Genomic DNA, 22,585 nt, shown 5'->3' on the forward strand with positions numbered 1-22,585 from the left:
AGCATAACAGAACGCAATACAGGCAGCAAGCCAGTTGGAAAGCGTCCGTTTAGAGACAGGACGACCTAGATGGTTAGGATCGAAGGTCAGAAAGAGCTGAGGGGACGAGCGGTGAGCCCTGGTACGGTCAAGGTAGTAAGCAAGGGCACGCTTACAATCCAGCGTGTGCAACGCCTGTTCCCCAGGATGAGAATGGGGTTTAGGGAAAAAGACAGGCAACACAATGAACTGGTTGAGGTGAAAAGCCGAGACCACCTTGGGGAGGAATTTAGGATGGGTACGCAGAACCACCTTGTCATGGTGAAAAACAGTGAACGGTGGATCGGCGACCAGTGCATGCATCTCACTAACCCTCCTGGCAGAGGTGATGGCAATGAGGAAAAGCACCTTCCATGTTAGAAGTTTGAGCGAAGTTGTGGCAAGAGGCTCAAAAGGGGGTTTCATGAGGGCTGATAAAACCACATTCAGGTCCCAGACGACAGGAGGAGGCTTCAGAGGTGGTTTGACATTGAAGAGGCCTCTCATGAACCGGGAAACCAGTGGATGAGCCGTGAGAGGTTTTCCGAGGATAGGCTCATGAAACGCAGTGATGGCACTGAGGTGGACTCTGATTGAGGTAGACTTGAGGCCAGCGTCAGACAGAGAGAGCAAATAGTCCGGTACAGTTTCCACCGCTAATGAGGTGGGATCGTGATGATGCAGTAGACACCAAGAGGAGAACCTGGTCCACTTCTGATGGTAACATTGGAGGGTGGCCGGTTTCCTGGAGGCATCCAAAATGCGACGGACAGGCTGAGACAGATTCTCTGGAGAGGTCAGCCCGAGAGAAACCAAGCTGTCAGGTGGAGCGAAGACAGATTGGGATGCAGTAGAGACTGACGTTGCTGCGTAAGTAGAGTAGGAAACAGAGGAAGAGGAATGGGCTCCCTGGAGCTGAACTGAAGCAGGAGGGAGAACCAGCGTTGGCGAGGCCACCGAGGAGCGATGAGAATCATGGTGGCCCTGTCCCTGCGGAGTTTGGATAACGTCCGCAACATCAGAGGTAGTGGAGGAAAGGCATAGAGGAACCGATCCGTCCAGTCGAGCAGGAATGCATCTGGGGTCAGACGATGAGGAGAGAAGAGTCTGGAACAGAACTGGGGCAGCTGATGGTTGTGAGGCGCTGCAAAGAGGTCCACCTGCGGAGTGCCCCAGCGAGCAAAGATGGAGTGGAGTGTTGAAGGGTCCAGAGTCCACTCATGAGGTTGAAGGATGCGGCTGAGATTGTCGGCCAGGGAGTTCTGTTCGCCCTGGATATAGACGGCCTTGAGGAAGAGATTGTGGCCCAGGTCCAGATGCTGAGAGCCTCCTGACAAAGGAGGCGAGATCCGGTGCCGCCTTGCTTGTTTATGTAGTACATGGCGACTTGATTGTCTGTGCACAGGAGAAGAACCTGAGGGCAGAGAAGGTGCTGGAAGGCCTTGAGAGCATAGAACATGGCTCTGAGTTCCAGGAAATTGATGTGATGTTGACGCTCCTGAGGGGTCCAGAGTCCCTGGGTGCATAGATCTCCCAGGTGAGCTCCCCATGCATAGGGGGAGGCATCCGTGGTTATGATCATGGAGTGAGGGGGTAGATGAAAGAATAGACCCCTGGAAAGATTTGAGGAGTTCAACCACCATTGAAGAGATTGCTGAAGAGACAATGTCACAGAGATGGGATGAGAAAGAAGATCCGTGGTCTGTGACCATTGGTTCGCAAGAGTCCATTGAGGTGTCCTGAGGTGGAGTCGCGCCAGAGGAAGCACATGGACCGTCGAGGCCAGGTGGCCCAGGAGGACCATCATCTGTCGGGCAGGAATGGAGTGATGAAGGAGCACCTGACGACAGAGGTGGAGCAGGATCCGTTAACGGTCGGAGGGGAGAAACGCCCTCATTAGTGTGGTGTCGAGAACTGCTCCAATGAACTGAAGTCGCTGTGTGGGAAGCAGATGCGACTTGGGGTAGTTGATCTCGAACCCCAGGAGATGGAGGAAAGAGATGGTGTGATGAGTGGCTTGTAGCACAAGTGGAGACGTAGGTGCTTTCACCAACCAATCGTCCAAGTAGGGGAACACCTGGAGGTTGTGAGACCTGAGGAAGGCCGCCACCACAATAAGGCACTTGGTGAACACCCTGGGCGATGAAGCGAGGCCAAAAGGTAGCACTTTGTACTGATAGTGACGGTGCTGTATCTGAAACCGTAGGTAGCGACGTGAAGTCGGATTGATTGGGATGTGAGTGTAGGCCTCTTTGAGGTCCAGGGAACATAGCCAGTCGTGTTGAGAGAGAAGAGGGTAAAGCGTGGCAAGGGAGAGCATTCTGAACTTCTCCTTGACCAGACACTTGTTGAGGTCCCTGAGATCGAGGATGGGACGAAGGTCTCCTGTCTTCTTGGGAACCAGGAAGTAGCGGGAGTAGAATCCCTGACCCCTTTGGTACGGAGGCACCTCTTCGATGGCATTGAGAAGAAGGAGGGATTGGACCTCCCTCAGGAGGAGGGGGGTTTGGGAGGAGTGAGAAGCAGACTCTACGGGAGGATTGTCTGGTGGAAGAGTCTGGAAGTTGAGAGAGTAGCCGTGGCGAATGATGTTGAGGACCCATTGGTCTGATGTGATGACCTCCCAACGGCTGAGGAAGATTTGGAGGCGACCTCCAATAGGCTGAGGAAGAGGCAATGATGATGGGAGACTGGCTATGCCCTGGAGGAAAAAGTCAAAAGGACTGAGATGGTTTTGACGGAGGGAGAGGCTTGGCAGGTTGGTGAGACTGTGAGCGAGCCTGAGATTGATGCTGTTGACGAGGTCGGCGAGGCTGCTGTTGAGGCGGGTTGAGAGGTCTGGCCGAGAACCTGCGCTGGTAGGAAGACTGCTGTCTGTAGGTGCGAGCAGGTGGAGTCTTCTTTTTAGGTTTAATCAGAGTGTCCCACCTGGTCTCATGTGCTGAGAGTTTCTGGGTTGTTGAGTCCAGGGACTCTCCGAAGAGTTCATCACCCAGACAAGGTGCGTTAGCCAGGCGGTCCTGGTGGTTAATGTCCAGGTCAGAGACTCTCAGCCATGCCAAACGTCGCATGGCCACCGCCATGGCAGATGCGCAAGAGGTCAGCTCAAATGAGTCGTAGATGGAGCGAACCATGAATTTCCTGAGTTGGAGGAGGCTGGAAATATGTTGCTGGAAAAGAGGGACCTTACGTTCAGGAAGGTATTTCTGTAAGGAGGAGAGCTGTTGCACCAGATGCTTCATGTAGAAGGAGAAGTGGAAGATGTAGTTGTTGGCTCTATTGGCTAACATGGCATTTTGGAAAAGGCGCTTACCAAATTTATCCATGGTTTTTCCCTCTCTGCCAGGAGGGGTGGAGGCATATACACTGGAACCCTGAGATTTTTTCAAAGTAGATTCCACCAGGAGAGACTCGTGGGGCAATTGAGGTTTATCAAACCCTGGGATTGGAATAACCCAGTACAAGCTATCCAATTTACGAGGGGCTCCAGGAACCGTGAGGGGAGCTTCCCAGTTTTTATAGAAAGTTTCCTGTAAGATGTCGTGGACGGGCAACTTCAGAAATTCTTTGGGAGGTTGCTCAAAGTCTAGGGCATCGAGGAAAGCCTGAGACTTTTTAGAGTCGGACTCTAAGGGAATGGAAAGAGCTGCTGACATCTCCCTAAGGAATTTGGAGAAAGATGATTGCTCTGGTTTGGAGACGGTTTCGGTCATGGAGGGTTCTTAGTCGGTTGACGAAGCGTCCTCCTCGGTACCGTGAGGGGAGTCTTCCCACAAATCTGGGTCCCCAACGTCGGGGTGCGTACGTTTGGACATCGGTGTGGAGGGCTCGGCATGGCGGGTCTTTGAAAGAGATTTGCCTGAGCGCACCGAGGCGGTACCGGGTGAGGAAGACCGATGTCGTTCCTGGGACCGGACAGGGTCGGCAGCATCACGGGTATGTACTGTAGGTGTTTCTGCCAAGAGCACCGGCATGGAAGTATTAATCGGTACCGAGGGGGGTCGACACCGATGGGACAGTGTGAGGCTCGGTGCGGTGCCAGCAACGCCGGCAACAGTTGTTGGAGCTGTTGTTGCAGCTGCTCCTGTAACTGTGTTTGGAGTATGGCTGCGATGCGGTCGTCCAGGGGAGGCACCGGTACTGCTTTTTTCTTCTTCGGTACCATAGGTGCCACTCTACGCTCCGGCGATGAGGAGGCCAATGATGAGGCACTCACCGAGATCGGAGCGGAGCGTTTGCGGGGCCGGTGCTGTGCCGGGAGGGCCGGTGTCGCAACCGTGGCAGGACGGCGCTCAAGGGAAGTGGGAGGCTTCTTAGCCGGCTTACCTGGGCCCAACGACCCCGAGGAAGGGTCCGGTGATGTTGATGTCATCGGTGCCGACTTTTGTGGTGCCGTCGACGTCGCAGCCGGTTCCATGGCAGATCCGGTACCAAACAAAATATTTTGCTGGATCTGCCGATTTTTCAAAGTACGCTTTTTAAGCGTAGCACAGCGGGTGCAGGTGTCAGCCCGATGCTCTGGACCCAAGCACTGGAGGCACCAATTGTGTGGGTCTGGAGGGAGATCGGGCGTGCACACCGCTGGCACTTCTTAAAACCCGGTTGAGGGGGCATGAATGGAAACACGGCCTCCGCAAAATCGAACCTGGATGCCTGTATGGTGGCAACAGGCCCCGCCGGGGCCGGCCTGAAAAAATAAGGAAAACTCGATGAGTTTTTTTTTTAAAACAAAAATAAAGGGAATCCGATAAGAAAAAAGGAAAAAAAGTGAAAAAATATGCGAGCGGGAAGGCAAAAATTAGTTTTTCAACGGCCGTTGAAAACACATGCGTCTTCTTCGCTCCGCGGAAACGAAGAAACTGGGGACCACGCTCTCCTCCGTCGGGCGGGAAGGCACTCGCGCATGCGCGGTGCGGCCAACTAGAACTTTCTAGTTAAAAAGGTCCGTACCGGGGCTCCGTCGGTGACGTCACCCATGCGTTAAGAATATGTTGCCTGCTTGTCCTGGGATAACAAGGTTCCCAGTGAAACCATGCAAAACCTCTTTTTCACCAAGTATTTGTTGAGAGCCTGTTGAAGAGGTTCCATCTGATCTGTCCTGTCCCTGAAGAAATAGAAAATTGTGGTGGAGGGAGCCTCCAGAGCAGGTATTTTATAGACATTGTTGCACTGCTGCTCCCTAAGCAACTTGAAAGGTATGGAGGAGGGTGAGGGAGTAGAGTGAGTGCAATGTTGGATCTGGGGGTGACAGAGGAGCAGAGATAAGAGCACTATGTTGAACCTGGGGGGGGGGGAGGAACAGAGAGAGTGAGAGTGTGAGTGCACTATCAGATCAAGGGGGAGGGAGGGCAGAAGAGAGAGGGAGATATGTTGAACTGCATATCTCTGCTTGCTTTTTATATCAATCTAAAAGTGTGATTATTTGAGATCAAAAATTTAAAGCAAAATGCAGCCCTAATTTTAACTGATAAGCAGAAAGGAGAAGGGGAATTACAAAAGCAAACATTAAAACAGATCACCACAAGCAAATATTTATAATGGTATGAAAGTTCTGTATAACAGACTAACTTGCTACAACTATTGAAGCAGAAAATCAGCTTCATTTTTCAATAAAACTTTTTTTTTTTTTGCTTTAGCAATGAAATGAATAAATTCTTTTAAAAAAGGGGGCACAATCAAACTGAAAATTAAAATCTGAATGTAAAACATTCAATTATAATTAAGTTGTATGATAGACAAATACAATTCAATAACAGTAATATAATTGTATACAAGTCACGCTATCAATATGAAGGAAAAAAGCCTGATGACGCGAGGAAAAAATCCTTTAACCCAATGAAGTAAGCTAAACATAAAGCACAGTTACTTACCGTAACAGGTGTTATCCAGGGACAGCAGGCAGATATTCTTGACTGATGGGTGACGGCACCGACGGAGCCCCGGTACGGACACTTTTAGAGTGATTGCACTCTAAGAACTTGGAAAGTTCTAGAGACCGCACCGCGCATGCGCGAGTGCCTTCCCGCCCGACCCCGACGCGCGGTCCCTCAGTTAAGATAAGCCAGCTAAGAAGACATCCCGGGGAGGTGGGTGGGACGCAAGAATATCTGCCTGCTGTCCCTGGATAACACCTGTTACGGTAAGTAACTGTGCTTTATCCCAGGACAAGCAGGCAGCATATTCTTGACTGATGGGTGACCTCTAAGCTAACAAAAAGAGGGATGGAGGGAAGGTTGGCCATTAGGAAAACAAATTTTGCAAAACAGATTGGCCGAAATGTCCATCCCGTCTGGAGAAAGCATCCAGACAATAATGAGATGTAAAAGTATGGACTGAGGACCACGTAGCAGCTTTGCAGATTTCCTCAATGGGCGTGGAACGGAGGAAAGCTACAGATGCTGCCATAGCTCTAATTCTATGTGCCGTGACAGAACCTTCCAGTGTCAGTCCGGACTGAGCATAGCAGAATGAAATGCACGCAGCAAGCCAATTAGATAGCGTACGCTTAGAAACAGGACGTCCCAATTTATTAGGATCAAAGGACAGAAAAAGTTGGGGAGATGATCTGTGGGGCTTAGTACGGTCTAAATAGTAAGCTAAAGCCCGCTTACAGTCCAAAGTATGAAGAGCCTGTTCCCCGGAATGGGAGTGAGGTTTAGGGAAAAAAACAGGTAGTACAATAGATTGGTTGAGATGGAACTCAGAAACAACCTTAGGGAGAAACTTTGGATGTGTACGTAGAACCACCTTGTGGTGATGAAAGACAGTGAAAGGTGGATCAGAAACTAGTGCATGGAGCTCACTGACCCTCCTGGCAGAGGTGAGAGCAATAAGAAAAAGTACCTTCCAAGTGAGAAACTTGAAAGAGGCAGTAGCCAAGGGTTCAAATGGAGGCTTCATCAAGGCGGAAAGAACCACGTTCAGATCCCAGATCACCGGAGGTGCTTTGAGAGGTGGTTTCAGACCTCGCATGAATCTGGAGACCAGGGGATGAGCTGAAAGGAGTTTCCCCTGGACCGGCTCATGAAAGGCCGTAATGGCACTGAGATGAACTCTGATGGAAGTAGACTTGAGACCAGAAGTAGACAGAGAAAGCAGATAATCCAATAGAGGTTCCACTGCAAGAGACTTGGGGTCATGATGATGTAGGAGGCACCAAGAAGAAAACCTCGTCCACTTTTGATGGTAACATTGTAGAGTGGCTGGTTTCCTGGAGGCGTCCAGGATGGAGCGAACAGGCTGAGATAACAAAAGATCAGTTGAAGTCAGCCCGAGAGATACCAAGCTGTCAGGTGTAGAGACTGCAGGTTGGGATGAAGGAGGGTTTCCTGATCCTGTGTAAGCAGAGATGGAAACAGTGGAAGTAGAAATGGATCCCTGGAACTGAGTTGAAGTAGAAGGGAGAACCAATGCTGTCTGGGCCACCGTGGAGCAATCAGGATCATGGTGGCTCGTTCCCTCTTTAGTTTGAACAAGGTCCGAAGCATGAGAGGCAGAGGAGGGAAAGCATAAAGGAATAGATTGGACCAATCCAGAAGAAACGCATCCGCTGCCAGACGGTGAGGAGAGTAAAGTCTGGAGCAGAATTGGGGCAACTGATGATTGTGAGGAGCTGCAAAAAGGTCCACCTGAGGAGTGCCCCATTGTGCAAAGATGGACTGTAGAGTCGATGGGTCGAGAGTCCATTCGTGGGGTTGGAGAACTCTGCTGAGCTTGTCCGCTAAGAAGTTCTGTTCTCCCTGAATATAAATCGCTTTCAGGAATAAGCGGCGCGAGGACGCCCAAGACCAGATTCTCTGGGCTTCCTGGCATAAGAGGCGAGAGCCCGTTCCCTCTTGCTTGTTGATGTAGTACATAGCCACCTGGTTGTCTGTGCAAATTAGAAGGACTTGAGGAAATAGAAGGTGTTGGAAGGCCTTGAGGGCATAGAACATTGCCCTGAGTTCCAGGAAATTGATGTGATGCTTCTTTTCCTGAGGAGTCCAAAGGCCCTGAGTTTGGAACTCGTTCAGATGAGCTCCCCATGCATAAGGGGAGGCGTCGGTGGTGATGACCAGATGATGAGGAGGCAGATGGAACAGAAGGCCCCTGGAGAGATTTGAGGATATCAACCACCATTGCAGAGACTGACGAAGAGACGATGTCACAGATATGTGTCGTGAGCAAGAGTCTGTCGCTTGAGACCACTGGAGAGCCAGGGTCCATTGAGGAGTGCGCAGGTGAAGCCGTGCCAGGGGTGTGACATGAACTGTGGAGGCCATGTGACCCAAGAGAATCATCATCTGCTTTGCAGAAATGGAGTGCTGGGACAGCACCTGCTGACAGAGCGATTGGAGGTTGTGAAGACGGTTGTCCGGCAAGAAGGCTCTCATCTGGACCGTGTCCAGTACCGCTCCAATGAATTGAAGTCTCCGCGTAGGCAGAAGGTGAGACTTGGGTATATTGATTTCGAACCCCAGTAGTTGTAGAAAAAAGATGGTCTGGTTGGTGGCCAGAAGAACAGTCTGAGATGAAATGGCCTTGATTAACCAATCGTCCAGGTAGGGAAAAACCTGAAGGTGATGGGAGCGTAGAAACGCTGCCACCACTACCAGACATTTTGTGAACACTCTTGGAGAGGAGGCAAGACCGAAGGGGAGCACTCTGTATTGGTAATGACAGTGATTGATCATGAAGCGAAGGTACTGTCTGGAGGCCGGATGAATTGGAATGTGAGTGTAGGCCTCTTTGAGATCGAGAGAGCATAGCCAGTCGTTGTGATCGAGGAGAGGATAAAGCGTAGCTAGAGATAGCATCTTGAATTTTTCTTTGACCAAACATTTGTTGAGATCTCGCAGATCTAGAATAGGTCTGAGGTCTCCTGTTTTCTTGGGGACTAGAAAATACCGGGAGTAGAATCCTTGCCCTCTTTGGTCCAGAGGAACTTCCTCTATGGCGTTCAGAAGCAGGAGGGACTGAACCTCCTGACAAAGGAGGGCAGATTGAGGAGTGTGCAAAGCAGACTCTTTTGGTAGACTTTGGCCCGGAAGGGTGTGAAAGTTGAGAGAGTAGCCGTGGCGGATGATGTTGAGGACCCACTGGTCCGAAGTGATAACTTCCCACCGGCTGAGAAAGAAAGACAGTCGTCCTCCTATCGGTTGAGGGAGGAGAGGAGATGGTTGAACGCTGGCTATGCCCTCGAGTATCAAGTCAAAAGGGCTGAGTCGATTTTTGTGGAGGAGGCTGCTTAGCTGGTTGTTGCTGCTGAGGCCTAGGTGTTTGCCGCTGCTGTTGACGCTGCCTCCTAGGTTGCTGAGTGGAAGGCTGCAAGGGGCGAGCCACAAAACGCCGCTGATAGGCCGTTTGCTGTCTGAATGGCCGTGAAGGTGGAGGTTTCTTCTTAGTCTTAAGAAGGGTATCCCAGCGGGTTTCATGAGCCGAGAGCTTCTGGGTCGTTGAGTCCATAGAATCTCCGAACAGCTCATCCCCTAAACATGGGGCATTAGCCAACCGGTCTTGATGATTAACATCAAGCTCAGAGACTCTGAGCCAAGCCAAACGGCGCATGGCCACAGACATGGCTGTTGCTCTAGAGGTAAGCTCAAAAGTGTCATATATAGACCTTACCATGAATTTTCTGAGCTGGAAAAGAGCTGAAGAGCACTGATGGAAAGCCTCACGATTCCCCACAGGAAGGTACTGCTCAAAGGAAGCCATGGTGGTAAGGAGATGCTTTAAATAAAACGAAAAATGAAAAGCATAGTTACCAGAACGATTAGCAAGCATCGCATTCTGGTAAAGTCGCTTACCGAATTTGTCCATGGCTTTACCCTCTCTGCCAGGAGGGACAGAGGCATAGACACTAGCTCCCAAGGACTTCTTGAGGGTGGATTCTACAAGAAGAGACTCATGAGAGAGTTGTGGTTTATCGAAACCAGGAATAGGGATTACTTTATAAAGGGAATCCAATTTGCGAGGAGCTCCCGGGACAGTAAGAGGAGTCTCCAGATTCTTGTAAAAGGTCTCCCTCAGGATGTCATGTAAAGGGAGTTTCAAAAATTCCTTTGGAGGCTGGTCAAAATCAAGAGCGTCCAGAAAAGCTTTGGACTTTTTAGACTCAGCCTCCAAAGGAATGGAAAGAGATTCACACATATCTCTTAAAAAAGAAGAGAAAGAGGTGGAATCAGGCTTGGAGGAAGTGTCCTGAAGTACAGGCTCGTCTTCCTCTGACAAACATTCTCCTTCTGACAGAAAAGGTTCTTCAGAATCGCCCCACAGATCAGGGTCTTGAATATGGGGACCACGGCTCCGAGACTCCGGAGTGGACGGGTCCAGGTGTCGGGACTTGTGTACCGACTTACCCGACCTCATCGACGCGGTACCGGGAGATGTTATCGGTTGCACCGGAGCCGAAGTCTGTACCGATTGGTGAAGAGACTTGGGCTCCGGTGCGAGGACAGGCATCGATACCGATGAGGCCGAGTGTACCGGTACCGAAGGAGTGGATGGGGACAATATAGACTGTTCCACAATCGGTACCGGTTGCCCAGTGGAGACCGACACCGGAGGGCTCGGTGTCAGGAGAGCTGGAAGGAGTTGTTTAAGCTGTTCCCTCAGCTGCACCTGCAAGATGGCCGCAATGCGATCATCGAGGGAGGGCACCGGTACCGCTTTTTTCTTCTGCGGTACCTGCGGTGCCGCTCTACGCCCCGGAGATGAGGAGCCCGATGTCGAGGGACTCACCTCAATAGGGGCGGAGCGCTTCCGCTGGCGTCTCACGGTCGGCAGGACTGGACTCTCTGCACTGGAGACCGGAGGACGTTCCAGCGGGGAAGGCTTCTTAGCCGGCTTACCTGGATGTTGCGACGCCGACGCGGTATCGCGTGGCGTCGATGAGGTGGGTGCCGACGAAACAGGTACCGAAACCGGTGCCGAAGACACGGGGTCGGACATGTCGGTGCCGAAAAGCAGTCTCTGTTGGATTTCTCGATTTTTGAGAGTCCGCTTTTTCAAAGTGGCACAGCGGGTGCAGGTGGCGGCCTGATGTTCCGGACCCAGACACTGAAGGCACCAGTTGTGTGGGTCTGTAAGTGAAATAGGCCGTGCACACCGCTGGCACTTCTTGAACCCGGGCTGGGGGGGGCATGAACGGAAAAACGGCTTCTGCCAAATCGAAGGCCGAGGCCTCGATGATGGCAGTAGGCCCCGCCGGGGCAAATCAAGAAAACTCGACAAAAAAATAAGATTTTTTTTTTTTTTTTTTACAAAAGAAAGAAAAAAGTAAGGGCAGAAAAAACCCGAAAAAGTTTACGCGAGCGGGAAGGCGAATGAAAAATACTTTCAACAGCCGTTGAAAATGCGACTTCTTAGCTCCGCGGAAACTAAGAAACTGAGGGACCGCGCGTCGGGGTCGGGCGGGAAGGCACTCGCGCATGCGCAGTGCGGTCTCTAGAACTTTCCAAGTTCTTAGAGTGCAATCACTCTAAAAGTGTCCGTACCGGGGCTCCGTCGGTGCCGTCACCCATCAGTCAAGAATATGCTGCCTGCTTGTCCTGGGATAAGCTGTACTTCAATAACCATCCATTATGTTTTAAATAAATAAATCTTAGAAAATTCTGCAGCAGTGGGAAAACTTAAGCAAATTTAACAAATTGCTTCTCTGGAGGCCACCAAGATCCCTGATAAGTGTCCAGATAAGCAACCTTAAAAATTTGCTTCAATTTTCACACTGCTGCAGAAGTTTCTAAGATTTAATTGCCTAAGGTTTTTTTTTATGCTTATGATAGATGGTTATTGAAGTACCGCTTATGTTTAGCTTACTTCATTGGGTTCAAGGATTTTTTCCTTGAGCCATTTAAGGCTTTTTCCTTCATATTGATAGGGTGACTTTCAGTATTCCCTCTAAGCGGGCGGGTGTTGTGAGCAAACTTTTTTCACTGTGAGCTAAAAATATCGGGCGCCAGCAAGTTATGAGCCAAATAAATATGTTGTCAAAGTTGCTGATACATGAGGACGAGGTATTCAAAGGAATTTTAGGCCTACACGCTAAATTAAATAACGTTAAATAATATTTTTAAGAACACAAAACAACGCATTAATTCTTGAAAGTACAAAATTCTTTATTTTTTTTTTTTTTTTAACCAGAAAAACTCAAATTTATTTTAAAACAGTCTACAGAAATTGTAGGGATGAAATGATATCTTAATAAATGTTTTACAACAAATGTAGTTATGTCTGTTACATCCATATGTGTAAACTGTAAATTAAAAACAGTCCAGAAGACAATACGTTTGATGCTTTCAATTTCTAGACAATCTATCAATTCCAGCTTCTACACAAAAGTATAAATACATTAAAACAAAATATTGAAAACCATTTTATTGGGCACAAAGTTTGCCTTCAGTGAGAAGAGTTCACTCAATATGTTGTAGAATAATTGTTGTGAAACTGGAATGGAATCAATTCTTCACTCAAGTTAGATATCATCAATATCTTCATCATCATCCCCAAGAAGAGGCGGTCGGAGCGTACGCGAGTCCGGCTGCCTCTCCTTGTTGGCGAGCTGAGCGGACCGTCGGGATCGACCCCCCGCACCCCCTAGGTACGCCTCTGCAAGTCTTGCCTTGCCCGGATTTGCCGCTCTCTTCCGGTGTTACTACTCCCCTCCCCCCCCCCCACCCGACTCTCCTCTCGCCGCCCTGCCATCTGCCGTACGCCTCTTCCGATCGCCCCCCTCCCTGCTCGCACCCCCACCCCGACGTACGATTCCTCCCCCAGCCTCCCCTTACCTTTGCGACGCGTTACATGGACTGCCAGCTCGCCTGCCTGCAAGCACGTGTGTGCGCTGTGACGAGAAACTTGTGCGCTGCTATGTAATATTTTGTGCGCCAGCGCACGCCAGCGCAGCTTAGCGGGAACACTGGTGACTTTTGTATACAGTTACATTACTGCAATGTTTTGTTATTATTGAATTGTATATTATTTCTCCAGTCCTTTTTGTATGTTGCTACATGGCAAGAAAATATTTAAAATCAACCATTATAAAAACAAAGAAATACACTTGACTGCAACAGAATAAACTAACACATACCTCCCATTGAGTGATTACTTTTTTCAACTGCTGGATCTCTTCACCTTTCTTTTCAATTTCCAGTTTTAATTGTTCTGATTTTCCATCTTTCAAAACCAGGTCCTATAATAAGCAGACACAAGAACTCAAAAAATTAAATTTCAGAAGAAAACAAAATGTACAACAATTTTATGAGTTATCTGCCTGTAGCACGCATTCTCCGAGGATAGCAGGCATATATGCTAACATCTGGGTAATGTCATCCATGGAACCTGGCATGGACGGTCAAAAAATGTATTGTCACTTTAAATCAGTGGTCTCAAACTCAAACCCTTTGCAGGGCCACATTTTGGCTTTGTAGGTACTTGGAGGGCCTCAGAAAAAAAATAGTTGATGTCTTATTAAAGAAATGACAATTTTACATGAGGTAAAATTCTTTATAGTTTATAAATCTTTCCTTTTGGCTAAGTCTTAATAATAATATTGCAAATTATAGCTAAAAAGAGATACGAGCAAGAAACTGTTTTATTTTACTTTTGTGATTATGATAAACATACTGAGGGTCTCAAAATAGTACCTGGCGGGCCACATGTGGCCCCGGGCCGCGAGTTTGAGACCACTGCTTTAAATCTTTTAGTACAGCCCATACTGTGTATGTGCTATTGCCTTATTGCTCGACATCAGATCATGGGACCTGCAGTTCAGTAAGATAGCTAAGAAGCCAACTAGGGGAGGTGGGGAGGTTGTTAGAATATAAACCTGCTATTCTCAGAGAAAACCTGCTACAGGGGAGTAACTCTGCTTTCTTCAAGGACAAGCAGGCATTATATTCTCACATCTGGGACTTCCAAGCTGTCAGGGTCATGCTTCTAGGAAGAGGGTTACTGTTAACTACCATGAACATGGTGAAACCGAAAGGGTTGGAGGGGTAAGTTGGCATTTAGCTAGAGAATAAGTTTTACAGAACTGCTTGGCAAAACTGACTATCCCGTCTGGAATGATTATCCAAACAGTAATGGAAAGTGAAGGTATGAATTGAGGACCAAGTGATTGCCTTACAGATGCCCTCAATAAGTGTACAGCGAAGAGGGCTACTGAAGTTGTCATTGCTCAAACTTTATGAGCCATGAGATGGCCTGCAAGTGTCAGATCAGCCTGAGAATATGCAAAGGAGATACAATCTACCAGTCATGAGAATCTGGTCTCAGGAAGACTACAGATAGAACGATGGACTGGTTAAGATGAAATTCGGAGATGACTTTTGGGAAGAAATTTGGATGTGTGCTAAGAACCACCCTTTCTGTATAGGCTGTATAGGGTGGATCTTATACTAGTGTTTGAAGTTCACTGACCTGGCATGCAGACATGAGGTCTATGAAGAAGACCACTTTCCAAGTTTGAGGGAAGAAGTTGCAAGAGGTTCAAAAGAAGACATCATCAGAGTGGATAGCAAAATGAGAGGAGGTTTGAGAGAAGGCTGGGTATGGTAGAAGCCCTTCATGAATCTGGAAACCAAGGGTTAGTGGTTTTTTGTCTAATGGTGAATGAAAGACACTAATAGCACTGAGATGAACATGTACTTAAGTAGCCTTGAGACCAGAATTGAAGGAGATAATCTAGAACTGATAGTAGGGGACAAGTGATTGGATCTAGCACATGGAGATTTTACCAGACTGTGAAGCAAGTGTATGAGACCTTGTGCCTCCTTGTTTATTCAAGTAGAACATGGAAATTTGATTATCTGTGTGAATGAGGACTACTTGATTCTGGAGGCAATCCTGGAAGGTGCAAAGGGTGTTGCAAATTGCCCGGAGTTCCAGGAGATTAATGTGAAGGAAAAATTATGTTCTTACCTGTTAATTTTCTTTCCTTTAGATGCAGCAGATGAATCCAGAGACCAATGGGATAGCACACATTTACCAGCAGGCGGAGATAGAGAAACTTATTAACAGGTGGTCCTATTGGCTGGCACTCCTCCTGTATCTTCAGTTTGCTCTATCTCCCAGCAGGTGATAGTCGCTATTCAACTAGCTCCTGAATTATGGCTGTGACTGGATAGTTATTTTCTCCTGTTGAGGTTTCTCTTCAGTGAGATGGCAAATTTATTCTCCTGTTGAGGTTTCTCTTCAGTGAGACAGGGGTGTCCGGCTGAACGGGACAATTGTGATTGAGAAGGTTTTGTGCTTGACAAGGCTATCATTGTATGTCTTGATCTTTTGTGTAGCCTCCTCAATGCAATCCCTAAATAGATCATTTCCTAAGCATGGGATGTTGATGAGGCGGTCTTATATATTAACATCCAAATCTGAAATGCGGAGTCAGGCCTGTCTGCATATTGTGATAAATACCGCTGAAGCACAGGAGGTGATGTCAAAGACATCAAATGTAGATCTGAACACATATTTTCTGGTTTCCAACAAATCATTAGTCAGATGTTGAAAAGATCTGAGCTGGTCTGATGGAAGAAGCTGCTCATAATCTGGTAGCTGTTTAGATTTTAAATAAAGTCATATAAAAGTTGTAGTTGGGTATTCTGTTAGTGAACATCGTTGCTTGGAATATTCTTCTACCAAATTTGTCCAAAGCTTTGCCCTCTCTGCCTGATGGAGAACTGGCATATGTACAAGAACTGTTTGCTCATTTTATAGCTAACTGGTGTATCAAATCTTGGGACAAGACTGGATTCTATATAATGTGTCCAATTTTCTTGGAGCCATTGGTACAAATAATGGAGTTCCCCAATTTTTAAATAGGGCTTTCTTCATAAGTGGTACCTCAATGCAATTTCTGGGCCACTGCTTGTAGTCCAAGGTCTTCATAAGCTCTGTCCTAGGCTCTTCTTCTGACTCCACATTGATAGGGAGTGCTTGGCCCATCTGTCTGATGAAATTGGTAAAGAAAAGACTTTCAGGTGAGAATCTGTGTTGAGGAGGTGGTGGTGAAGGATCTAATGGTATCCCTAAGACTCATCAGCAGAGAAGTCTGGGTAGTGATCAGAAGAAAGGATGACAAACTGGAATCAAGAGTGTTTGATGTCAGCTCTTCTTGTAGTGGAACGTCAAGGAAAGTGTCGAGGGGAGCGTCAAGAATGGGACGAAGTTGGTGAGTTCCGACCCCTATAAAATAATGCATGTGTTGTGTGCTCTTCGATATAGAAACTCAATGTTGAGGTGTCCAAGATAGATGCCTCAATGTACTATATGGGTGATGCTCGGACTGGGTTGAAGCTGGGAGAGATGATGCAGGAGGTTGTACTGGATGCAAATGTATTCAAAAATGTTTTTGCAACAATGGTGCTGGCACCGATATTACCAAAGGTATATTAGGCGCTTGTTGAGTTGGTGTCAAGGTGTTGGAGATTTTGATGATGAGGACCATCTCTGAGGAGACACCAACTGCAGAGATGGCATTTGGGCCTCAAGGTATCGATGCGAAGTTTGTCAAAGCATGCCAATGCATGCTTTGAAGAGATGACACATTTGTGCTTCTTAGCTTGCTTACAAGACTCCCCTGAAACTGGTAGCACTGAAGATGATGTTACAGACATGTTTGGTGCTGATGTAGATGCTGGAGTCAATGGTTAAATGTCAGGGGTGGAGTCTCCAGCCATACTTGATGTCGTTGAAGTTGTACTGAAGAATATTTCAAACTGCAACTTTCTGGCTTAAGTGACCTCTTCTGCACAAAATATATCAATGGTCTGGACCTAGGCACTGCACACACCAGTTATGTGGCTCTATACCTGAAAAGATCTGTTGACATTGAGTACACTGCTTGAAGCCACTAAGTGCCTTGAACATCGATATAAAAACCGCTGATGTGAAGTCAAAAGCTCAATGGCCCAGGGAGTTCGAGTAAATGTCAAACCTAAAAAGAGAGTCAACACTTCTGGCATGGGAACGGGCTGAAATGAGCCCAAAGGCCCAAAAACCCAGTTTGAAAAAAAAAATAAAAGTTTATGAAGACCCAAAAGAAAACAAAATATTATGATAACAATGAAAAAAGGATCAGAAATGCACAAAAAAGATTAAAGTCTGACATGCCAGTGTTCTCCCCAGGGCCTTTTAGCCGGGCGCTCCGCCCGCCTAATTTAGATGACTGCCCAACTGTCATCTATCGGGAATCCTGCAGCTGCTGCCGCTCAATGTAAAAAAAATCCCCCCCCAAAACCACCTCTCACCGGCTTGGAGATGCGAACTCATGCTTCGGGGCTCTAAGGTGTGTGTGCCGACTTCCCTTCTCTTCCCTCCGAAACCGGAAGTTACATCCGGGAGGGGGGGGGGGGGTGGAGAAGAGAAGGGAAGCCAGCACACACACCTTAGAGCCCCGAAGCATGAGTTCACTGTGGGCTAAGGCAGGAGACTGGTCAATGACAGATGGAAGCTTACAACTCGCTGCCGGGTCCTGCCTACTTTCTGTTTCCGCGAAGGCAGGACCCGGCAACGAGGAAGGCCCAAAGCAAATTATAAGTTTCCCTCCGTCACTGACCTATGGAGGGAAGCTTACGATTTGCCTAGCAACTTTGCCGACGGATATGTGAGTTGGGAGGGAAGGGGCGGCTGGGCAGGGCTGATGCTGTCGATGCTCATCTCTCCACCTTTGTTCTCGTTGTGCGGCCGGTAGCGGAAACAGTGTAGAGCTAGAGCTGGCCATGGACCGGGAGCGGGCGTTGCTGGCTCAGTGGCGGCAGTTGCACGTGCTTTTCACACGCTATGACGACAACAGCTCGCTGACGGTGCAAGGCTTTCGGCAGCTCCTGCTCAGCATCGGTTTGGAGCAAGTCAAGTCAAGTGGCTACCAGAGGAAGAGGAGGTGGAAGATGCCCGGCATTGGGGCTGGAACCACGGCGGCCATGGCTCTGGTTGCCTGGCTCCTGTTGCCCACTGCAGCTTGGTTCTGGCAGCGCCCACAAGCCCCGAACTGCTAACCAGACACAACTATCCCAAGGCCGTTTACAGCCGGAGCCCCAGGAGGTGAGACACCGAGTGCCACTGTCACTAAACTAATTCATTATTTGCCTGTGACTTTCCGGTATTTAGGATTAACTCTTTCCATTCAACCCTTGACTTTAAATACACAAGTCTGGAAGTTTAAGCACATTTATTTATTTATGTTTACAGGTATTTGGGAACATAAAACATAGTGAAAGCTACTTCCGACCGGTGATAGGACAAAAGCGTGCGAGACTTCGGCGCGTCCACATTTCAGCACAGACAAATCGGCGCAAGACCCCAGCGTGCCGCCTAAAAAGTTACTTTTAAAGAGGATGTGTGGGGGGAACCTCCCCACTTCATATTTTTTGCGCTGCCGTTGGGGGGGTGTCAGAGAAAACTGAACTTTTTCCTAAAAAAAAAAAATCAGGAAAAAGTTAAGTTTACTCTATAATGGAGGGTTCCAACCCCACAACTCCCCCCCAATGGCAGCGCGAACAGTATGAAGTAAACTGGGGGGGGGTTCCCCACTCACACCCCACGTTGGAGCTCTTTAAAAGTAACTTTTTAGGCAGCCTGCTGGAGTCTTGTGCTGATTTGTCTGCGCTGAAATGTCGGTGCGCTGAAGTTCCGCGCACGAATGACTATGAACCGTTGCGACCTTGCCCCTTCCCCCCAAAAAAAAATGATTCTGCAGTGGGAGGGTCGTAACTGGTGTTATTTAATAGAGTAGGGACTGGATGCTTGAAGAATGTATGGTAGTCTTGGGGTTATTGATGCAGTTGCTGTGCTGTAGAGAAACACTTTTCTAGATTATACATCTTATTGTTTGGGGGTATATTGGGGGGGAGGCTTATCCTTGCTTTTAAAGTTGGACTTATAAATGTATTTTGCATTATTATTATTTTTGTATTAATAGGATTTTTATAATTTTGACATTGGGGAGGAGTATTTTAATGGTTGTACAGTAGGGTTGTGTGTACATGAAAAATGAATGGAAGAAATTGCATTACAATTAGTACTATTATAATGGGAGTGGGGTCAGGGACGGAGCTTGGACTAAGGTACTCAGTTGGTATTTGTTAGACTTAGGGGGGTACTTGGATTGAAGAAGTTGAGAAACATTGGTCTCTAGGTGACTAGTATGGAGTTCACTAAGTAAGGGTCCCTTTTACAAAGCCACAGTAGCAATTCTCCCATGGCAAATGCACCAAAGTCCATTCAATTCCTATGGGCTTCAGTGCGTTTGCTGTGGCAGAATTGCTATCGCAGCTTTGTAGAAGGAGCCCTAAGGCAGGAACTACTGTCTCTATGCTGTGTCTTAAAACACAGATTGCTGGGGATGCAAAGCATTAACTGATTCAACTTGAGTTTGAAGTACGGTAGTTTTGAAAGAAATGGAAGGTTTGATACTGGTCATTAGTTATTCGGAATAAGAGGATCTGCATTACTTTTTTTCAAGGGTGGCTTAAATGCTACTGGAACACTGCCTAAGTGTCAAACCTTAAAAAAGAAAGTCATATTGAGCATTGGAAAATAATTAATAACAATTAACTAATAAAAATAGTGCACATTTAGTGATCTTTTTACTAAGGCGTGCTAGCTATTTCAGCGTACACTAAAGCTAACGCATCCATAAACTATAATGGACACGTTAGCGTTTAGCGTGTGTTAAAATGGCTAGCAAGCCTTAGTAAAAGTACCTTTTCATTTTCCCCACCACCAAATTTCCCCATCCCGCCCCGCCCGGCTACATTTTCATGCCTCCCGGCTGGAAAAAATTTCTGGGGAGAACACTGCATGCTTTGAGGGAATTCTCAAACACAGCTTCTTAGATTCATGGAAAACTAAGAACTGCAGGTCCTGTGAGCCAACGTTGGGTGGGAAGGCACCAGCATGCATACAGTATTGGCGGTTTAAAAAAATTTAAAGTGACAGTACACTTTTTGACTGTCTGTGCCGAGTTCTGTGGATGTCACCCAGAAGTGAGAATATAATGTCTGCTTGTCCTTGGAGAGTATAGCTTTTGCATGTATAATGAAGGAGGATACGAGAAGCAAAGAAAATGTAGCACATGAGTTTATCAAAATGAGAAATGGAAAGGTAAGATGTACTTTGTGGGGTATGAGTACACTTAATGCAAACATACTAAGAGGAAAAGCATTAAGGGGGGGCTTAATCAACATGGGTTATTGTTAAGAGGCACAAACTTGTGATATAGCAGCACAGGTCCCATTTTATTCAATGAGACCTACAGTAGTTATATTAGATCAAGAGTGGAAGGAAGGAAAACAAGAAAAATTACATGTCTTAATGATAGCTCACTTAGATAACTTATCAAGCTGCATTAGTGCACTAACCCATTTTATGCTCAAGGGCTCTAATGATTTAATGCTCAGGAGCATCAGGCTGCCAAGCTACAGCCCAATGCTTCCAGGTTGTTTGTTAAAGCAGCCAGCACCAATGGTTCAAAGTGTGGTCTAAGTGCCTTCCCCATACAGAAAGCTTCACTTGGACTCACCCCAAGTCAAGCCTTTTACCTTTTGACACCCTAAGCAGTTCACCCAAACTTAAGGCTCCTGTAGTGACCTTTCGCAATTGTCCCCTCCCCCAACATCCACCATGAAGTAACTCCGTGTCTCCCAATCCGTACCTACATACGTACTCGCTACTTATTTCATTGAAAAAATTGACAATATTAGATCCACATTCACTATAAACTCATTAGTTAAATCTGATCAAGTACTAACGGAGCTTAGCTCATTTTCTTCAAAATGTTCTTTATTTAATATTCCTACTTTAGCAGAGATTGAAGCTACTTTAAAAACTATTAATTTAAAAGGTTCCCAAACTGATTCTATTCCTCCCTTCCTCCTTAAGCGATTCTTTAAGATTTTCGGACCAGCAATTCTTACCCTGGTTAGTAACAGTCTAAAAAAAGGTATCATTCCTACGGTTTGGAAACACTCAATTATTCATCCGATCATTAAAAATCACAAAATTAGTCCTGAAGATATGTCGAACTACAGACCGATAGCCAATATCCCATTTTTATCTAAACTAACTGAGAAGGTGGTGTTTAACCAGATTTCAGATTTTATCGAAAAAACTAATATTCTTCACCCCAATCAGACTGGCTTTAGGCAACATCATTCTACAGAACATTCACTAATAGGCATGACTACCATTATTCACTACTTTCTAGACCATCATCAATCAGTTCTCTTAGTTTCTTTGGATCTTTCGGCGGCTTTCGACACAATTGATCATGAGCTATTACTAACTAGGCTCCAGTCAATTGGTATCACAGACCAAGTTCTATCTTGGTTTCACTCTTACTTTTCTGATCGTTCTTCATCTGTTTTTTTCAATAATTCAACTTCCAATACTTTCCCCTCTTCAAACGGTGTCCCACAAGGTTCTATACTTTCTCCTCTTCTATTTAATATATTTCTTGCACCTTTGTTAACTTTATGTCAATCTATCGGCTTTAATGTCTTCGCTTATGCCGACGATATCCAACTCCTGCACCCCATTGATACCAATAATCCTTCTGACATATCAGTAATCAATACAAAATTAGAACAAATACATAATTGGTTAAACAATAATAAACTTGCATTGAACATTTCTAAATCTAATGTACTACTTTTTCCCTGGAAGGATAACCCCAAACTAAGCCTCCCAATTTCTATTAAGGGTCATCCTTTACAAGAGGTAAACAATATTAAAATACTCGGAGTTACTTTCGATCACTCTCTCTCCTTCCATGACCATATTAGTAATGTTATAAAGTCCTCATTCTTCAGGCTTCGACAAATCCGCTCTGTATCACAGTTCCTTAATGCCAATTCTCTAAATATCCTCATTCATTCACTTGTCATTTCAAAGATAGATTACTGTAATGCCCTGTTCAAAGGTATAGCACAAAAGGAAATAAAACGCTTACAGATAATACAAAATACATCCATTAAACTTATCTATACAGCAAAAAAATTTGATCACGTAACGCCGCTCCTTAAGGAAGCCCATTGGCTTCCGGTGGGTCATCGAATAATATATAAACTCTGCTTGCTCACCTTTAAATCACTTCTCTTTAAAACTCCGGCTTTCATTCACAAACTCCTTATCCCTTATACAGCTAATAGAACTTTAAGATCTGCCGCACAGCATCTTCTAACGATTCCATCACTAAAAATAATAAATACGCGTCGACAGTTTATTTTTTCAGTCACTGCACCCCAGACTTGGAATTCTCTACCAAGCTTTATAAGGGAAGAATCTAATTTAGGAAAATTTAAATGTAAACTAAAAACATTCCTGTTTAATGACGCATTCATAAACTAACTATGCTTCTAAGTGTCTTTTTAAATAATCATGAGAATCTCATAAAGTTTTCTTTCAAGTCTCATTTCCAATTTTACTCTCCTACTAAATTTTATCTTTTTAAAATTATTATCATTATCCCTCCCTCATGTGCTTTCCCTTTATGTATATTCTTTTTTATTTAAAATGTAACTTCTTCCCCATATTTTCCTCTTGTCTCCAATTTCGTCAAATTTGTTTTTTAACCTTGTTAGTATTATCT

The 22,585-nt window shown here is 46.3% G+C and overlaps 1 protein-coding gene across 5 annotated transcripts in view; it reads right to left on the reverse strand.

Annotated features, from left to right (window-relative positions):
- GKAP1 (G kinase anchoring protein 1) overlaps window positions 1–22,585 on the reverse strand; it is a 148,998-nt gene that overhangs the window by 53,316 nt on the left and 73,097 nt on the right. For all 5 annotated transcript variants that reach the window (XM_033927601.1, XM_033927576.1, XM_033927592.1 and 2 more), the window contains one exon: window positions 13,088–13,189. In XM_033927601.1, coding sequence (XP_033783492.1) covers window positions 13,088–13,189 — 102 coding nt within the window. The remainder of the gene's footprint in view (window positions 1–13,087; window positions 13,190–22,585) is intronic.

The sequence above is a fragment of the Geotrypetes seraphini genome, chromosome 1, assembly GCF_902459505.1.
Source record: "Geotrypetes seraphini chromosome 1, aGeoSer1.1, whole genome shotgun sequence".
Taxonomy (NCBI): Eukaryota; Metazoa; Chordata; class Amphibia; order Gymnophiona; family Dermophiidae; genus Geotrypetes; species Geotrypetes seraphini.